General features: G+C 32.8%; 1 protein-coding gene, 1 long non-coding RNA gene and 2 pseudogenes across 2 annotated transcripts; 2 read left to right on the forward strand and 2 right to left on the reverse strand.

Moving 5' to 3' along the window:
* Positions 1-189: 189 nt before the first annotated feature.
* On the reverse strand, positions 190-2,611 carry LOC125590062. Its single transcript, XR_007326279.1, has 2 exons — positions 584-2,611; positions 190-484 (listed from the first exon to the last, which is right to left on the reverse strand). It is a non-coding gene; the product is annotated as an uncharacterized LOC125590062 (long non-coding RNA).
* A 99-nt stretch (positions 2,612-2,710) lies between these two features.
* LOC125590661 lies at positions 2,711-4,293 on the forward strand (annotated as a pseudogene).
* Positions 4,294-4,659: 366 nt separating this feature from the next.
* LOC106356322 lies at positions 4,660-5,920 on the reverse strand. Its single transcript, XM_013796091.3, has one exon. The coding sequence runs from the start codon at positions 5,797-5,799 to the stop codon at positions 4,828-4,830; it is 972 nt and encodes a 323-aa protein (XP_013651545.2). The 5' UTR covers positions 5,800-5,920; the 3' UTR covers positions 4,660-4,827.
* Positions 5,921-11,830: 5,910 nt separating this feature from the next.
* LOC111208126 lies at positions 11,831-13,366 on the forward strand (annotated as a pseudogene).
* The last annotated feature ends 7,635 nt before the right edge of the window (positions 13,367-21,001 follow it).

Raw genomic sequence — 21,001 nt, forward strand, 5'->3', positions numbered from 1 at the left:
CGTAGCAGAAAAAAATCGTAGCAAAAGTCGAAGCAAAAAGCTACGCTTTTGAGACGATGAATTCGTAGTAAATAAGCCATGTTTTGCCACGAAATATTACGTGTCTGTATTTGCTACGAAATAAACTGTAGCTAAAACCGTGGCTTTCTAAAAAAATATATTAAAAAAAAAAATCAAATTCGAAGAAAAAATAATAATAATTTTTGTAAATGTAAAAATATTAAACGAGAATTGATATACAAATTAAATCGATTTACATTAACAAATTAAAGAGGTTTAAGAAACTAAACCAAAAAGGCTAAAACCAAATTAAACCTAATGTCCGGCCAATCCTCTTCGTTTCTCTTCTCTCCGGCCAGCTCCTCGACCATATCCGGCGTAGCTCCTGTCGTCTCCGTCATTTCTCCTCGGTCTTCACCAGCGTGGCTCCTCAGCCTTCTCCGACGCCACTTTTTCTGTCTTCTCTAAGCTTTCCCAGATTCTCCTGCACGAAACATTCTATTAATGGCCCACTAACAAAATCAGATTCAAAATCCAACTTTGACCATATGAAGAAAGACGTTACAAATGAGAGGAAGCTTACGGGGCGGAGACTTCACGGAGAGCGACAGAGGAAGAAAAGAGGCGTCATGAAGAAGAGATGTCATGGAGGAAAGAGGCGTCACGGTGACTTCACGGAGGATAGAGATAGAGGAGGAGATGAGGCCTCACGGTTCTTGGTGACTTCACGGATGAGAGAGGCAGAGGAGGAGACGAATAGAAGAAAGAGATGAAGACATTGTAATGGCGTAGAGAAAAGAAGAACAGAAGATGTGCACAAAGAGAGATGGTTGGGACTTGGGATAATGAATATGTTTCAGATCTGAAACGAAAAGAGAAGAAAAGAAAATGAAAGCAATAGTGAATTGTGGCCATTGATTTAAATTTATCAATGGTTGAGATGATGATCCTTGCCATAACATTTGGACCAATGAGAAGAAAGTTAGAGGATAAGATAAGTTAAAAAAATTTATATTATTAAATTGTGTGGTTTTGAATAACGCAGTATATTAATATGTTAATCCAAAAACCTTTAGCCATCGCCATATTTAACAAGACTTGGAATATAAAATTTTTGGTTTTATATTTTACATTTAGTTAAAAATAAAAATATAATGGTTAATAGTTATTTTCATGATTAGTGTTTATAGTTTAGTGAATAGAGTTTACAGTTTAGATAGATAGAGCTTGGAATTAAAATTTAAAATTATGGTTCATAATAAATGTTAAAGTTATTAAATGTAAATGGTAAGATTAAACTATTTTAACTATACAAGTATGATTCAATGATTTGTAATTTAGAATTTGAAAATTTTAGATTAGTAGTTTATGTTTAAGTTTTGATGTTTAAATTTGAAATGTTAAAATTAGTGTTTGGGTTTTATGATTTGGGGTATAAGGTTTAGGGTTAGAGTGTACGGTTTGGAGTATAGTGTTTGAAGTTTAGATTTAAATTTTGGAACTAAATTTAAAAAAAAAAAAAGATTAACTTTTGAGTTTTAGTTTTAGATTTGTTGTTTAACTTTGAAAACAGTATATTTAGTGTTTAGATTCATGATTTGGAATATAGAGTAATATATAGAGTTTAGAGTTTGGAGTATAGTGTTTGAAGTTTAGATTTAAATTTTGGAATTAAATTTAAAAAAAAAAATTAACTTTTGAGTTTTAGTTTTAGATTTGTTGTTTAACTTTGAAAAAAGTATATTTAGTGTTTAGATTCATGATTTGGAATATAGAGTAATATATAGAGTTTAGATTTTGGAGTATATATAGTGTTTAAAGTTTAGATTTAAATTTTGGAATTAAATTTAAAAAAAAAGATTAACTTTTGAGTTTTAGTTTTAGATTTGTTGTTTAACTTTGAAAAAAGTATATTTAGTGTTTAGATTCATGATTTGGAATATAGAGTAATATATAGAGTTTAGAGTTTGGAGTAAAGTGTTTGAAGTTTAGATTTAAATTTTGGAATTAAATTTTAAAAAAAAGATTAACTTTTGATTTTTAGTTTTAGATTTGTTGTTTAACTTTGAAAAAAGTATATTTAGTGTTTAGATTCATGATTTGGAATATAGAGTAATATATAGAGTTTAGAGTTTGGAGTATAGTGTTTGAAGTTTAGATTTAAATTTTGGAATTAAATTTAAAAAAAAAGATTAACTTTTGAGTTTTAGTTTTAGATTTGTTGTTTAACTTTGAAAAAGTATATTTAGTGTTTAGATTCATGATTTGGAATATAGAGTAATATATAGAGTTTAGAGTTTGGAATATAGTGTTTGAGTTTTGACTTAAAAATTGATATTACATTTTTAAAATAATTAAATATGAGTTTAGGTTTAAGATTTTGAGATATAGTATGAAGATTAGAATTTAAGATTTACTTTTAGAGTTTATGGGGTTAAAAACATGTTTAGGGTATAGGGTTTTAAATAGCTATGAATTTTTTTTCCTGGCAAAAATCGTAGCTAAAAGATATTTTTTTTGTAGTTAGCCACGATTTTTGCTACGGTTTGTTTCGTATCAATTTTGCCACGAAATTTTCATAGCAAAATCGTACCTATATCTTGCTACGTTTTTTTCGTAGCAATTTCGTAGCTTTTTTGCTACGATTTACACACGAAAAGCTAGAATTTGCTACGAAAATTTCGTAGCAAGATATAGGTACGATTTTGCTATGAAAATTTCGTGGCAAAGATATAGGTACGATTTTGCTATGAAAATTTCGTAGCAAGATATAGGTACGATTTTGCTATGAAAATTTCGTAGCAAGATATAGGTACCATTTTGATAGCGAGCTAAATCTGTATGCTCGTCATGGCTCTCCTTTTCAAGACAATGTGTGCCTAAAGATCACATCCCTTGGGTGCTTCTCTTCCCCAAAAACAACGAAACCAATTCTTGCATGTTGTTCAACCCCGGGAAGAAGACAAACTCTACAAAACGCAATTAGATCTTGGTTTGGAGTTTGCAAATAGCTCGTGTATGAAAACCTATGGAAGTTGGCTCTTAATGCAAAATCTCCAGCTTAATCTCTACATTGTGAATCTCTTTACCCACGAGAGGATCAATCTACCTCCCGTGAAGTCACAGTTTGGAATGACAAAGATACAATCGCCTGTGATTTGGATTGACGACGAAACCAAAGATCACGTAGTTTCATGGGCACTTACCAACAAGTACCGTGTGGTCTATTCTATTTCTAAGACAGGAGATAACTCGTGGAATAAAATTCCCATAGCTTCAAGTTGTCTTGACATGGTTTACAAGGATCACAAGCTTTACTTGTTAAGTTACTCTGAAAGTCTCAAAATCTTCGACTTTTCTGGAGAAATTCCCCAACAAATTGTTGTTGCTGAGAAACATACTGTACCTCCTCTAGTATTTTATCAACCAGTTAATGTGCGATGGCTGAGCATGAGCATTGTCGCTACAAGCATTGTAGTCACAGCAACAGGAGATGTCCTCAAGGTTGTAAAAAAGTGGACACCAAGGTCTAGAAGCTGGTCCTTCCGTCTCTACAAGGTTTATTCATTAGGCTTTAAAGAGGATGAACGAGTTTATTCCTTGGGCGACGAGGCAATGTTTTTGGATCTAGGTATCACTGTGCTCGCCAATGACAATGCTGGAATCAGTAGAAATTCCATCTATTTCTGTGATTGCAATTTCAGTGATTGCAAGAACGCAAATAATGTTTTTCTCTTCAATCTCAAGACAAGCAAGATGGAGAAGTCACACAAATTTGATTGCTCGTCTGTTCAACTCTCTAGTAGTCGATGGTTTTTACCAAGTAATTCACAAAGACATGATTGATGTCAACTTTTATTTCCTCTTCAGTGTGTTGTTTTACCCTTACTTACTAATGGTATGGTTATTTATACACATGCTAGTTTTTCAAGTTACGAGTGACGTATAACCAAAAGTTAAACTACAATCAAATGCAAATTAGAAAATGTATTAAAATGATATGGTGACTTCAAAGAACTTTTCTTTGTGGTGGAATCGTACTGATGTAAAGAATCGCTCTTTCTTAATAGTAGAATAAAAGTAGAAATAGTCCCGTCATAATTTAATAATTTTCATCCTTAAACTATACTATATTTAAGAGTTTTTAGCAAAAACCATGTACCTTCATTACACCGGTCGTTTAGTAACGGATATAAAAATTGTGTATATATAAATACTTCATGAAATTAACCCATGAAAATGGCTACATTAAACGTTTATATTAATAAAAAAAGAGAAAAAAACAAAAATAGCACTAAATCAAGTTTTTATTCCCAAATTAGCACTCAAGGTCAAAAGTCACAAAAATAGCATTTAATGTTTTATCAAAAGTCACAAACTTAGGGTTTAGAGTTAAAGGGTGGGGTTTAGGATTTAGGGTTTAGGGTTTAGGGTTTAGAGCTTAGGGTTTAAATTTTAGGATTTAGGGTTTAGGGTTTAGGGTTTAGAGTTTATAGTTGAGAAATGAGTTTTTGGAGATAAGATTTCAAATTTTGAAAAATAAAAAAATTAAAATTTTCAAAAAATAAACTTAGAAAGGTGCTATTTTGGTCATTTTAGTTTTTGAGTGCTATTTTTGTGATATAAACTTAGAAAGATGCTATTTTGGAGATTTGCCCATAAAAAAAAAATGTTCCTTATTTTACATGAAATATAAGCAAACACGAAAATTTGCTCAAATCCACACATCGGCGTCGTACTAACAGCAAAAGTAGCAAATTAAAAATTAAAAGTGGACCCTTGAGACTATTAAGAGGGTTTGACAAATCATCACCCTGAAAAGCTTACTTAATGAACTTTCTTAATGAAAAGATTACGAAAGCCAAATAAACCATTGGGATTATTAACATTGGCGATATAATTGTCACTCCCAATGTTACTATCTCCAGCCACGTTGCTACTGCAGCTTAACCGGCTCCGATAACCGATGCACATAGGCACGTTCAAGTTTATGACTTTTGATTTATTGCCATCTATTCCAGTTTTACCCCTACGCGCCTCAGGAATTACCCTTTTACGCACCCGCTCGGATATCGTTTTCGCGGTCGGAGCTCCACTTCCACGTCGGACTTGCAAGACTGGACTGTTCCGACCAAGATGCACGCCGTTCCGACCAGGACTGCTAGGACATTTCCTAGACTTAGATTCGCCGGTGGAGTTGCTCCGGGAACACGGCGCGCTGCTGACTTTCCGGGTCGTCGGAGCTCCAAAAGATATTCTGGGTCGGATCCCGTTGTTACCAGCGGATCTGCTTCTTGAAAACGGCCAAATGTTTATATTCAGCTCCGCTCCTGAACCCGAACCCGACCCGGTCTTCTTATCCTTCTTTCTATTCTCTTTCCGCTTATCTTTCTTCCCGACCGGTTTATTTTCGCTCTTCTTGAATATATCTCTCCACCGCTTCGAACCCGTTGTGTCCCGGGTCAACTCGGATCCTAAACCGAGTTTAGGTTCGGGTTTTTGCTCTGTAATCAAGGTATCAGTCGAAAGAGATGGATCCGGGGCACACTCCGAGGCACTCGAGTCGGGTTGAGGTTCGGGTTTGATGGAGAGGAGGTGAAGAGGGAGAAGAACGCCGTCGTGAAAAAGCTCGTCGGCGGAGAGGAGATCTGTTTCGGTTTGATGAAATGAAGAGTTTGACAGACGCCAGAACTCGAATTCCGGTGAGTTGGAGGCGCAGCTGCTCCTACGTCGTTGGCTACCACACGGGGAGAGAATCTCCGGCGGTGGTTTACTTCGTATGCTCGTCGGACTGTCCATGTTGCAGCGAAAGAGAGAGAAGGAAGGTTGAAGATAATAAATGGAATGTTAATGAAATGAAAATGCTACATAGGGAGAAGATGAGCAGGTGCAATGTGACCTTTATATGCAGAGTGCATAAATGACGGAAATGTATTACATTTATTTTATTGCTTCATTTTATTTATTCGAATTTTTTTTAAAACAATTATGGGGTTTTGTCTATAATTGTAAATATCTATAATCTACCATTTAATCTACATGTGTATAAAGGTTGACAAAAAAAAATCTACATGTCTATCAATCTTGAAACCAAACAAAATTGTGAGTTTTGTTTGTTTGTAGAAGTTTCAGACATTCATTCCACAATTTTTTTTTTTGATAATCCAGTATCCGACCACTTTGCGTGATCGACTAGTCCACCGGGCCTGAACCCATGCCATTACAGGATTTTTAAGCGTCCACTTAAGGGCCCCTGGTTACGCGAAGTGGTCTGGAGGGCGGGAGGCAGCCCATGTAAATACCCCCGTGGCCGGGGTTCGAACTCGTGATGGCGGGCACCTCAGCCGAGGTTCCTTTACCACCAGACTACGAGGCCCGGTTCATTTCCACAATTTATTTATGAATATTGAAATATGTTATTCATTCCACAATTATTTATGAATATGGGAATATTTTATTCATGTTTCATTTGCACTAGATAACCATGCCCACAATAATTTATGAATATGAGAATATTTCATATTGACCAAAAAGATGATAATAATTTATTAACTTAGTATTAAATTAAAATCAAAACACTTTTTTTTTTGTCAACAAAATCAAAACACTTTCGATGTTTCATTTGCACTAGATAATATGTAAGTAATTAGTCCAGTTGTCATTTTAACTGTATAGTTTATATTTTGTGATAATATCGCATGATGGATTGGTGAAATACCACCTATTAAAATGTTCTTACGTTTCTCTCTATCTATATACGACCCAACTCATTAACTCACCTCGCCTAACTTGATTTTAAGCAAATACAAATATAACTTATATGAATCACTTCCATATTTCATGACACAAGCTAACCAAATTATAAGTTTCAACTTCTTAGGCCAGATTCTTAATCAAGATCCAACTCATGATAAGACTGATCGTTTCCTTAACCAAACTAATTATATACTTAAAAAAAAATACGATATTTGATTTAAAAAAATACGATTTATTTGGTATATTGTTTTTATTTCGTTTGTTAACTTATCATTCGTATTGCATTTCGCTTCTCTTGTAATGTTTTTTCTTTCAATTTTATCTAAACATGCACATGTATGTGGAAGGCAAAAAAAAAAGAGATGTGGAATATAAATCACACTCCATTTTATACCTGGAGTACCCCTCTGAACTTGATTTTTTCGTTTCTTGATTAATGTTTCCCTAGAAAATAGCAAACGGAAGTTCAACTTATATACTACAAGAATAAGTTTTGTAAACCGAAGTTGACCAATTTCATGTTTAAAATCTTCTGCAACTATCATTACCCTGAACCCAAAGTCATTTTCATGACATTTTCGTTTTTTTTCCCTTGATTCTTACATAACAACATTTATTAGAATTTTATTGAAATATGATGCCATTAAGTTTTTTGTGATATCAAAAGTTTTTAATTTTAAAATTTTAATTATTTATTATTTATCATGTGATTTTCAATCATTACTTTTTGACTAAATAATTCGAGTAACAAACCACATTCCTCGACCGCGTTTCATGGAATATCTGATAAATCGAATTAATTTTTTTTTTTTAAATGTCCCACAATTTCATCAGAAAAAAAAAGTAAATGGAAAAAACGAGGCCCAGTAATAGAAGGAAACAAATGTTCGTATGTTTCTCTCCATCAGTGGCTGTGAGTGAATCTTAACTAGTTCAGGAAAGAAACTAACACATTTTTCATTTTCCCAAAAAAATAGATAAGGAGAAAACATCCAAGAAATTCAAAGAATCATATCCGGATTGAAAATTACATGATCATCAATAAATCTTTTAAATTGATTTTAAAAATCAGAACAAAAAATAAATTAGTATACAAAAATTGCTGGAGGAAGAGGAAAGTAAGTTATAGCAAAGAGATTTTGTTGGTTCGTTTGTGTTTGGAAACATGCTTAATAATGTGAGAGCCATGTGATAGATAACATTATCTCACACTCATTTAATAACGTCGGGTCTCTGATTATGAAATGTCATAAATACCTGTAACCCTCTCTCTCTCTCTCTCTCTCTCTCTCTCTCTCTCTCTCTCTCTCTCTCTCTCTCTCTCTCTCTCTCTCTCTCTCTCTCTCTCTCTCTCTCTCTCTCTCTCTCTCTCTCTCTCTCTCTCTCTATATCTCCTCTGCACGCAACTTCGACTTTACAAAGATTTGGTATCCGAGTCTGAGGTTTTCCCATTTCCATATCCGTACACTGCCACCATGTCACGACTACTTACTAGCTAGCTATCTTTTTAAAGTACTATAGCACATTTTTCTCTCTTTTCTTTTTAACTAGAGCTTCAAAACTAAGAGCATGATTATCCGGGATTCTTAGTGGGTTTCTCAGTGCGTGGATCCCCATAAAACTTTTAAGGATCGGTTACAAAAACTACTAATTAAAAACCGATTTTAGTGTGTTTCTTACACTGTTCGCGGGCCCCACTGACTCATGGCGGCCCGCGATTGGTTTGCTTTTAATTTTTTTTTTTTTTAAAAACTAAGAAATCCAATGGGTTTTAGGGATAATCATGGTCTAATGCTACGTTCTTAGAGCATGTTTATCCAGGATCTTTAGTGAGGTTCTTAGTGTGTGGACCTTCACAAAACCCTTAAAGATCGGTTACAAAAACTACTAATTAAAAATCGATTTTAGTAAGTTTTTTACACTGTTCGCGGACCTCACTAATTCGTGGCGGTCTGCGATTGGTTTGCTTTTTAATTTATTTTTTTTTAGACAAAAAAAAAACTTAAGAAAGTCATTAAATTTCTTAGGGATAAACATGGTCTTATAACTTAAATAGTATATACAAATTAGACTATTTCTTTAACCAGGATTACCAGGATTTTTAGATTTTGATCAACGTACAATAAGGAAACTTAACCATTAAATAAATTAGATAACCTATTTAACTAAAAAATGTAAAATCATAATTATTGAATAATTTAAATATAATACCTACCAACAACAATTTTTAAACATCTAGCATCATATGCATATTTAATATTTATTGTGACACCCACATCGTTCAAGTAAATCAATATGTCTTTTTTGGGTCTGTGCACAATTACCCGAAACGAAGAATGAAATCCTATTGAACGTAAAATAAATAAATTAAACTCAAATTAAATTTCATAAATATCCACACATATTTTATCTCTTTTGAACCAAATAAAAATTCGAATGTATATCCGAATTTATAAAAAAGAGTTTATATACCTTAAAATATTAATAATATTTAGTTGTGCAACGACCAAATATTCTAAATGCTCTTTATAATCGAAATTATTTGAAAATTAGTTACCCAAAACTTTTTATCTACTATATTTCAAATTATCTGAACTACCCAATAATTCCAAAACCCAAATTACCCAATTTTGTTTTTTTTTAGAAAATGAAGTATCCATAACATTTACTCAAATTAACCAAAATTATCTAAAAATTAGAATAAAGGAGAAACCGGATTGGACCCAAAATTTTCTCAGATATTAGTTGGTTCCAAACTTTGTTTTCTGAACTGATTCAAAAACTGAACCTAAACCGAACATAAACTAAACCAAATTTTATACAACCTAACGGATCCTATATCTATGAAACCGGAAAACCAAAAGTCAAACTAACCGTAACAATCCAAACCAAAAAGAAATGCCCAGAGTTAGATTTATTAGGTGGAATTTTTTTGGATCCATTCGAATAACTTACGAGTTTCAGTTAAAGTTTGGCACAACTTTTTGGATCGGATTTGGTTCAGTTCTTCGGTTTTGGATATTTTTTCCAGCCTGAAAACTTTGATAAGAAAATTCCTATAACTCGTATGACTTTTTAAAAAAAGATCGGTTTTATTAAAAAAAAGAAACATAATCCGTGTTTTAACGCGGGTCAAAATCTAGTTTGGGATTAAACTAACATATTACTAAAGTTTAAAATAACAAAACATGTTTAGAGATTTTATATTTTTGGATAATTATAAAAAAAAATGAGGTTAAAACTAATATAACTCTAAAGTTTCAATGATAAAAAGTATAATTATTTTAGTTGTATAATTAAATTCTATCTTCAATATTTAGTAATTATTTTTGTGGGGTCAATTTTTTTTGTGTGGGGTCAATACAAATTTTGCTTAAAACAAAACAATATTTTTTTTAAGTAGTGGGGTCAGCTGACCACTATCTTCATATGCTGCCCCCGCCCTTGGTCATGTGTATTTTATATGAATAATAAGAATCTCTCTGTTGCTCAAAAAAACAAAATTAGAATCTCTCTAAGTCATGATTTGTGGAGCGTGCATGTTGTTGGAGTTTGCTTGCATGTCTGTTAAGTAACTGGCTATTAATGCATTTTCTACGTATTTATTTGACGTACCAAATGTATCGAAACGCCGATTTGTTCTAGTTATGTAGCTTGTGTGTTGAGTCACATCCTCTGTGTTATATTAATAAAGTTTTATCTGCAATTATCTATTCCATTTATTTTATTCCATAACTTCCATTATTCCATTAGTAGTCATCACTAATATTTTGAAGTACCAAATGTATAGAAACGCTGATTTGTTCTAGTTATGTAGCTTGTGTGTTGAGTCACAGCCTCTGTATTATATTAATAAAATCTTTCGAAACCCAGTGGCGGAGCTACACTAAGAGTTATATTAATAAAATCTTCCTAAATAACATATATAATAAAAAGTAAATATTCATATATTAAAAACGAAAATACTATTTACAAAAAGGAAAGAAAAGATATTTAATGAAAATATATTTTATATATAATGTGATTTCATAAAAAAATAAAGTTAAAAAAAAAACAGTTTTAATGTTAAAAAGACAACCTCTCTTTAAAACATGATATTAAACAACATAATATATTTTAATTAATAAAAATATTTTATTTATGTCAGTCATTTTCTTAGATTTTTACAAAAGTTAACTTAAATAACATATACTAAAATATCATTGATGAACTAAAAATATTTTATAATTGATACGATTGAGATGTTTAATCAGTTTTACATAATGAAAACAATCTATATTTTGAAGTCCAAGACCAAAGTCTAAATGTTAAAAATAAAAATTAATCAAAACATTAATCTATATTAGCACAGTTAAATTTGGAGAATTAAATACAATTCAAGAATGCCAAAGTAATAACCAATCGACTATAGATATTATATATTAAAATTATATGTCTAATTATAATAATATAATGTTATATAAAATAAATCATATATATAAATTAAAATTAAAATATTAAGAATGATAATATATTTATTTCTGTATTTTAATGTGATATTAAAATAAATAAAATCAAATTTAGTTTGCTAATTTTAATATATAATATCTATAGTATGTTAGGTATAGTCTTACCCATCAGAAAAGCTTGCTAATTTGTCTCTGGATAGCATGAACCAAACACGGTTCAATTCGGTACAATATATCTCTTCTTGGTTTTGTCATATCAAACTTGAACCGAACCGGTTCGGTTAGATAGAACAAACCGCGTAACTTCAAAATAATATTGAGGAAAAGGAAAAACCACAGACTTGGGCTTTCTAAGAAATTAACATTGGTGGCCATAAAAGATTGAAGTAAGGTAACAAAAACCTAAGCCCTCTTGATTCTGATAGCTCATCGGTTTGATTCCGTATTCGCTTCTGTGAGGTTCGTCTTCTAGAATCTTAAAAGTAATTCAAGTCTTAGAGATCGTTTCAATCGTTCCCGTTACGTACTTAGAGAATCTTGAGCTAGGTTTGTTGTTGTTGGGATATATATATATAAATCGTGAAATGTTTAAGATTTAGGGTTACTCGTTTAGTTTGCTACCTTGAATGGAAAGTATTCACACACAGATTCGAAAAAGGAGATGTTTTCAGTCTCAGCCTCATCATGCAGAGCCAAGCCTGCTCCTGTACAAGCATCATCCTGCTTTGATCGTCGTCCCTCCTCATCCAGACCCAGGCTTGCTCCTCTACAAGATTTATCTTCACAAGGGCAAGCAAACGCAATATGCTTTCCCTGTGATCAGCGATAAGAAACTAAAGAAGCTTGAGAGTAAAGAAATATTAGCTCTCCAGGCTGCAAAGACCGAGCCTTTGAAGGATGACCATGATGCTTTCACGGTTGTTATGGGGAGCAAGGCCTCTGGTTCTTGAACGAGGACGAGGGGACATCGTCAAAAGCTCCTAAAAGGTGGAGAGACTATAGCGTGGTGCTCCATTTTCCAGAACCAACCGAGCTCGCTCCACCTCTTTTGCAGTTGATTGAGGTTAGCTTCAGCTACCCCGACATGCCAGATTTCAGGCTTTCAGATGTTGACGTAGGCATAGATATGGAGTAGTGATAGTTGGACCCAACGGAGCTGGAAAGTCCACTCTTTTTAGTTCCAACAGAGGGTGAAGTGAGACGAAGCCAGAAGCTACCTGGTAACAACCATTTAACTCCAATTGCAAATTTGTCTGGAGGACAAAAAGGCTAGGGTTGTGCTTACCTCCATCTCAATTATTGCTTCTAGACGAGCCAACAAAATCACCTGGACATGCAGACTATAGATGCTTTGGCCGATGCACTGGATGGGTTCAAAGGTGGAGTTGTGTTGGTGAGTCACGACTCGAGGCTCATATCACGTGTCTGTGAGGACGAGGACAAGAGTGAGATTTGGGTTGTACAAGATGGAACAGTGACTTTCTTCCAAGGCAGAGTTTAAAGAAGAACTCAAAAGAGAAATCAAAGCTAACGTTGATGAGTTGAGCTAAAAGGTCTCCTCAGTTACGTACGTGTGAAGACCTTCAATACTCTCGCTCGCCTATCTATCTTATTTAAACTAAATCTCCCTTGAACTTTCTGTCATTTATAACTCTTGTTTAAATTATTAAATTATGTTTCAACTTTTTCTTGTTACTTTAACATGCTAAAAGATGTACCGTTAGACAATAATATATTTTCTGAGGTTACATACACTCAGGTAGTTCGTTCTATTCGCCAGGTCTATTTTTAACTGACCATTATCTAGAGGATTGTTTTATTGCTATGAACGCAAGATTGAGTTTCTGTTGGAGAGAAGGTGATCCTTGAAACGTTTGACCAGGACTTTCCGTTGTGAAAAGGCCGAGGAACTGCTAGAAGCTGCCACTATAACAATGGTTTTGTACAATTAAATAACCAATTTATGTCAATTATATCGTTTCTTACAAATGCTCACCCTTTTCTGTACCTTATATGCTTGATCATCGGTTCCTTGGCTTATCTTCCAATGCACGTTACCAAATCATCAACGGCCTTGAACGCGTCGTGGAAGTTTCAACAGCAGCCAAACGCTTTCATGTGGGTGTGGTGGCGTTTACGGTTGGACTCCGGTTTTCTAATAATGTATATGGCCGTATGCAGTTTGTGGAGTGGGCTTAATTATCCAGCATCCAGCAGTCAGACCGGCTCGGTTTATTAAAAATCGGTTTCCAAACCAGCGTTAGGAGTTTCCGTCTGAGATCTGTATAGTATCTGATGTACTAGTTGTTATTGTTAGGTTATTTCATGATCTGGACTGAATTAGTCTAACCGGATTACTTGAACGGACCGGCTGATTCGTTAATCAGCATAATGTATAGACTTTAATCTTAGTACAATTTTAGTTAACAAGTCAACACGTCACGATGGCTATCACACATATATCCTACAATATATTTAACTAAAAAAAGTAAAATTGGATACTGTTCTGAGAATATGAATAATTATTTGAATCATTAATAATTACTTATAGACATATAAGAACTCTACGTTTATAATAAAGATATACAAAATAAATTAATTTGTTTAAAACATTAAGAGAACAGTATATCTTAACTTATAAATTATTAGTTTCATCTTAATTTTGTATGAATTTAAACATCTACATATATATGTTGTATAGTGTATATAACCAAATATAAATGCTACACTAATCTAATATTAATATGATATTTTATAAAAAAAATAACAGAAAATAAAATCTAACAATACTAACATGACAATATGCTGAAGCTGTCTATGTCATTTAAAAATTTGACCAATTAAAATATGTCACATTATCAACATATGCCAACTCATTTTTATTTTCATACCTGAAAAAAACCTCTCTAAACAAAGTCATATGAGCTTCTTTAATTGTGTTCGACTGTTTCTAGAAGCCCACATCTTGTCCTACATTATTTCTCAGCCCTATCACCTCCAACGCTGGCTCATCCTCTTCCCTCTTCGTTTCCCTCGGACAATGTTGACGTTCTCTACATTCTCATCTGTAACATCGGGCTCCCATTACTCTGGTTCACAAAACTCTTTATTTACTGCGACAATCGAGACCAGTGAAACCATTTTGAATCCTTTTTATCTTATTTATACCCACATTCACATTCTCTTTCCCACGCCAAAATATGCAAAACCATATAATCACTTCAGGAAATAACTTTCAAATCTGAAAAATCCATCGTAAAGACTAAAATTGTTTCAGGGTTCTTCGAAACTGGTTTTTCTAGGAAAATCTTCCATTAATTTTCCAGGCTTGCTGTGCCAACAAGGTATGGTGAAAACTATCTAGATCTTTGAATCCTAACCCTCCTAACTCTTTTGATAAACACAACTTATCCCATTTCATCCAGTGAATTTTCCTTTTGTGTTCTAAGTAATTCCACAAAAAAATCAGCCATAGCGCCTGTGAGATTGGAGATTGTTGTTTTCGCAACTTGAAGCAACTTATTGCATATATCGGAAGAGCTAGAGCCACTGCTTTCAAAAGGATATCATTTCCTCATAAGGAGAGGGCTCTTGCAAGCCTAATAATCTACTCTTCAGCATCTTTTTTATATATATTTTATATAATCAAACATCTTCACTTTAGAACCACTAAAGCATTCATGCAATTCTAAGTAAGCTCTCCTTCATTGAAAATACTAAAATATCTAATATTATCTTTAAGCTCCTCATTTACTTATGCACCAAAAGTTATGAACGACTTTTGAAGACTAATCACTTGACCTATTGCCTGATCACCATATATGCTCAGGATCTCTTGCAGTGCTTTTGCTTGACCACTCTTATGTTTACACAAAAAAGACTCACATCTGCAAAAGAGAAGATGACTAACTGAAAATCTAAAAATTTGATCTCATTTATAATTCATGCTTCCTATGCTCTTGCTAACAAATGAGACAAGCCTTCATCACACAAGACAAAAAGTGCAAGAGGCATTGAATTCCCCTCTTTCAAACCCTTTTGGGGAATAATTAGCCCATGAAGTTGGTCATTGATTAAAAACTAAATACGAGAATGATGAGATACATAACATTGCAAGCTCCACCCATTTCACATAAAAATCCATAGCCAGCAGCAGACATCTGATATACTTCCCTTCGACGCTGTCATAAACTTTTGACATATCCGATTTTATGGCCATTTACTCAGATGTAACTGATTTACAAGTTTTTAAACAGTTGACTACTTCATGAGCAACCAATATATTGTTTGAGTTCTGTCTTATTGGCACAAACACCGACTAATTAGGAGATACTACCAAATGGAAAATTGGCTGTAGTTTTTTTACCATAATCTTCGAGATGATTTCATAAAAACAAAGCATAAGCTGATTGGTCGAAGGTCATTCATTCGGGTGGGTTTTACAATCTTCGGGATTAAACACAAATGGGTGAAGTTCCAATCCCTTGTAAACGAGCATGACCTGAAAAATTTCTTGACTTCATTGGCAACTTGATCACCAATTTTATGCCAAAACTTTTAGAAAAGAAACCGCTCATACTATCCGGTCTTGGAGCACTGGATGCTCTGATATGGAAGACACTTCTTATCTCTTCATCAGAAATCTCAGAAAGTAAATCTTCATTCATTTTGACAAATCGTAATCATATTCCATGTAAAATGAAACAATCACAAACCTAAAATAAAGCCTTTAACCAATAGTTGTCTCATTCAAAGCAAATTCAGATAAATAGTTCCAGTAAAACAAGTCAAATATTTAAAACATATTTTGGTTGTTTGAACTCAAATCCATGCTAATATATTTTTTATTATTAAAATAAATAAATCAGAAAACGTTATATAACTAGAAAAATTTAGTTGTCTGACCTAAAAAAACAAATTACAAATCATAATCATATATCAAATGAAATAGCTAAGATCACAACTAAATTGAAGAGGTCAATACTTTGGCTACATTTAATTCGAAGAAAAGTTGTTGTGAAAGGTATTAGATGTAAGAATTTTACATGAATTTGATTGTTAGTCGCATGTTTTTTTTGTCTTATTTCAGATACTACAAAAGATTAAAATGATAATAAAATCAAAGTATAGTGATGATGTGACCAAAGAAAAGGCAAGCAAAAAAATTTCTTAAAAATCTAATAAAAAACTTTCTTCATATAGCATAAATCCCTTTTTTATTATTTGAGAAGCATTAGTAAAAAATAACTTTGGCTTCATGTGTTTATTACATGTGTGTCATTTCCTAGGTGTCATCACCACAAGCTCTCTCACCTCATTATTTTAAAAGCCCTTCCTCAACTAGACTAATTACAAAAAAATGTCACTGGTCATTACATTATAGTATAAGATTCTCGAGCATAATTATCTTCACAACGTTACTTTCGGATCTTTAAATAAGGAAACATTTTATTACCATTTTTAAGAGAGTCTTTATTGTTATAATTATGTTCCTCGGTGAAGAACCTTGAGAATATATCCAAGAATACGTGTGGTGATAATTCTTTAAGCTTGAGTAAACGATTGGTTCTTTAATCTATTAAACTTCTTTATATTATGTTCTTTGCATTTTGAATTGGTTCTTTAAGCTTGATACGCCGATTGTAAGAAAATATCATAACCAAGATTGCATTTCATATCTCATCCTGCATCAAGTTAACCATGTTTATCATAATGTTTTGAAAAGCTAATAATAGCAACAAGTTAACCATGTTTATCATAATGTTTTGAAAAGCTAATTGTGGTATGAAGAGGTAATATGCCATGACCATATGAAAGTACCATGACCATTTCTTAGATTTGATTTTGTCAATATATAATATGCCAAATTGTTTTATGATCTTTTAGATTCAAGGCAACACAATTATGATAATTACCAATTCGATTATTCCCAAAATTAATGCTTCCAATTTTAAAGGAAACACAATTGACTTGATCACTGGATCGAATATATTATACAAAAAAAAGTTCGATCATGTTAGGGTATTAAAGGAAACACAATTGACTTGAAAAGAAATAATTTCTATATCACGGATTTAACGGATATTGCATAGTTGTTATTTGAATCAAATTATACCATTTCAAAGTTATTACGAATACATTATTTTCCATCTTTGATTTACACTTACCTTAATCGACAGGAGAATATTTGTGAAATTAAATTTGCGTGACCAAAACTTCATTTTGTTATCTATTTGACGTCCAAACATTTCGCAATTTTGTACAACAAGGCAAGTAGTATATACAATATTAATTTCATCCAATATTAATCTGTGAATGCATGCATTAATATTGTTTCATCTTTCATAATAAGGCCGACTTAAGAAGGTTACTAACATTGATGGATTTTCCAAAAATGTCTTTGACCCCACTGGTGTTCCAGAAATCGATGCTTTACGATTGAGGTAATACATGCATTCACAGATTTTTTAAAATAATATGTTTAATTTCGCAAGATGATCCCTTTTTTATCGCTCATAATAGGATTGCAAACGAAGACTTCTGAAGACATTATTGACAACAGTTATTTTGTCTCTATTTTTCATTTTCTTTTGTTTTCTGATACATTCTTCCTTTTATATTTTATTAAACTATTGTTTATGTTTCATTTAATTTTATATTTATAATTTACCTTTATGCAAATAAATATACAATTTAATTTTAAAGTCGATCGCATATAAATTTATATTGACATACTAAAATTTTTAGCTATGACCCGTACTTTCTTACATATATTTTTTTACTATGACTTTAACCTTTATTATGTCTACAAATTATAAGTTATAATATTTTTAAATCTACTCGCTCCGCAGGACGCGGGTTATCACCTAGTAAATAAATAAAGATAAAAAAACCAAAAAATGTTTATCATCAAGAAAGTAGAAGAGAACAAATACATCTTAATGTCTCCTATTTTCGGTGAAAGGAAACGTCACCTCTCTGTCTCCTGTTTTGATAGAAATGAAATATCATCATCTGGATCCAAGTAGGTTTTGATGAGATAACATGTTGAATCACATATAAGATTTTCACTCACAAATAAACCTTAAAAACATCTCCAATGAAACACTATTTTTTCTCTATATTTTGCATTAAAATAGAGCAACTCTATTATAGAGTTAGATTCTTCTACATTTCACTCTATTATAATGTAACTCTATTATAGAGTGAACCATTGGAACAAATCCAACTCTATAATAGAATTATTCTATTTTAGTGTCAAATATAAAGGAAATAATAGTGTTCTATCGGAGATGATCCAAGCACGTTGAAAAAACATTTAGCACACCGGTAGGTAACAACTACGTATGCCTTGTTTCATATATTATATTTATTACTTAATGATGTTAGGGACATATAGATGATCAGCATATTTCCTGTTTTTTCTATGTACTGGAGATGGGAATAAACGAATGTTTCCTTTGTGCCTTGAAAATTTAGGATATTAATAGGCGAGGGGGTCACGTCGTGGAGACCAGTCTTAGTAAATATAATATGATTTTATGGACATATACATAGACTCATGGTGAGCCTATTTCATGTGTTTGGAGATATGAGTAAGTAATGCTTGTTTGTCTTGAATAATATGCGTGGTGGATCACGTCGTGGAGAGTCTTACATTAAAAATTAATAAACTTATAGTACGGGCCAACTAATGGCTAGTAAATCTTTATATATAAAGTAGACTTTTTCCCTTCTTCCGACAAGTGGTAGGGGGGTTTGCTGCCACATGTCATCTTTTTGTCTTTTTACATTTTAGATCCTTCTTCTTTTAGATTATTGCAATTTGGTTCACTATTTTCTAATTATACATTATCTAATCCTTCTCACACTAACCATCATCATTTGAATTTTGCTAATATATTTTAATCTATTTTATTGTTCAAAAAATTGCAAAACGAATAAAGAAATAAGTAAAAAATATAAATGTACTTTAAATATTTAATTTATTCGCAGCTAAAAATAACATAAACTTTCGTTATTTTATTATTTTTTACTATTTTCTATTATTTCATTTACAACTATATATTTATCTTAATATTAACCAAACTAAAGCAGAACACATAATTTAAACATAAAACCACCATAATCCCAGAGAAAAAAAATGCCAAAGAAACACTAACTCAATAAAGGTCCAGAGCTCAAAGGCGATCAAGAACGAAAACTAACTTACCCCACTTTATCATAGAGTATCTTGGCCAGAACAATCAAAAGTCAGTAAAATGTAGAAATATAATCTTCAGATAAAGCAATCCCTCGAACACAAATGAGCGTGATCAAGGACCAATGCAAAGAACCAAGAAAGCGGGTTAGAGTAAGAATAATCAACAGAAGGCCAAAATCACCACGAAGCAGGAAGAGACATACATAACAAACGATAAGCACAACCACCAGCTAAGAGGTAAGAAGCATCTCACAAACTAAACAAGCACAAACAAGACGCCTATGCCGGGGAAGAACCACAAAATTCTGGATAGAAGGGACCAAAGCTCCAAGAGTCTAATATCACACATTTATACTAAGGGAAGAAGAGAACAACATGAGTGAGGGAGAAATGAAGCCAACCCCCGAGAAACATGAGTCCAGACTTGAGACCAGAAACAATCTTCCAAATCTACAGATCATACTCGGAGGAGAACACTATCCAAACCTAGAGTGGCAAACATGGCGAAAGAGAGAGATAGTCACATAGACGCAAGCAGGGTTGAAAGCTGCAACGAGATGAAAGAACATAGCTGGAAGGGTAGACAAAACGAAATCATCAAATCGTGGAGCCGTCCTCGAGCTATAGAAGTCAGATCACCAAAAACCATATCTTGAAAACCAAGACGAGAGGGGAGTAACAATGGTAAGCCAACGACGAGGAAAACAACTTCAAAGACGACTAAACTCTGACCCAACCCAAAGAGATGCAGTTCCTAACATCAGCTAAAATCTAAGGAAGAAGAGGAGCATCCAATATTGCATGGAGTAGCCTAAAATGATGCGAGAAACAACCGCACAACTGGGAACTCCTAAACCCGATCTACAATAAATACCAGAAATCTCAAGGTGAAGAAGGCGATAAAGAACAAGAGCATGAGGTGAGTCTTTTTTGGTGATGATGAGAAACACCGCATACCAGAAACGTAAAGAAAATACATAGATGTTGAAGGCTCAATGTAAAAATATGGGAAAAAAACGAAAACATCTTGAAAGTTATAATGTTCAAAAATATAAAAAAAAAATTAAAAAAAAATAAAAGAAAATTTTGACGCTGAAACCGTAAATCTTAGAATCAACAAATGCATAAATGCAAAGTTATTGAAATTCAATATATTTTTATATTAGAGGCTCACTTCACTGCTAACAAATACTATACAGACAAAACACATTATTAAAAAAACAAAGACAAAATATATTAACATATCACTATTACTACTACATAACACAATAAAAACACCAAAGAACATTCTTAACAAATAAAAGTGATCACATAATTACATTATCCAAAAAATCATACTTTTAACAACAATAAAACAATATTCCGCGCGAAGCGCGGACACCCCCTAGTATAAAGTATAATAAAGTTTGGTGTTTGAATAAGTGTCTCTCCCCTCTAGTCGATCCAGTGCTATAAATAAAATCCTTCTTTGCTAAATAAATTACAAAAAGAAAGAAAGAAAAGCAATGGGGAGCTTAAAGTTAAGCTTAGTAGTTGTAGTTGTCGTTTGTTTCTCCGTCCTCCTCCTATCTCCTATCGGTACAGAAGAAAACAA

This window comes from Brassica napus, chromosome C7 (genome assembly GCF_020379485.1).
Source record: "Brassica napus cultivar Da-Ae chromosome C7, Da-Ae, whole genome shotgun sequence".
In the NCBI taxonomy this organism is placed as follows: domain Eukaryota; kingdom Viridiplantae; phylum Streptophyta; class Magnoliopsida; order Brassicales; family Brassicaceae; genus Brassica; species Brassica napus.

Bases quoted from the DNA above. Each gene is read 5' to 3' on its own strand.
- LOC106356322 (XM_013796091.3), bottom strand. From the start codon at position 5,799: ATGGACAGTCCGACGAGCATACGAAGTAAACCACCGCCGGAGATTCTC.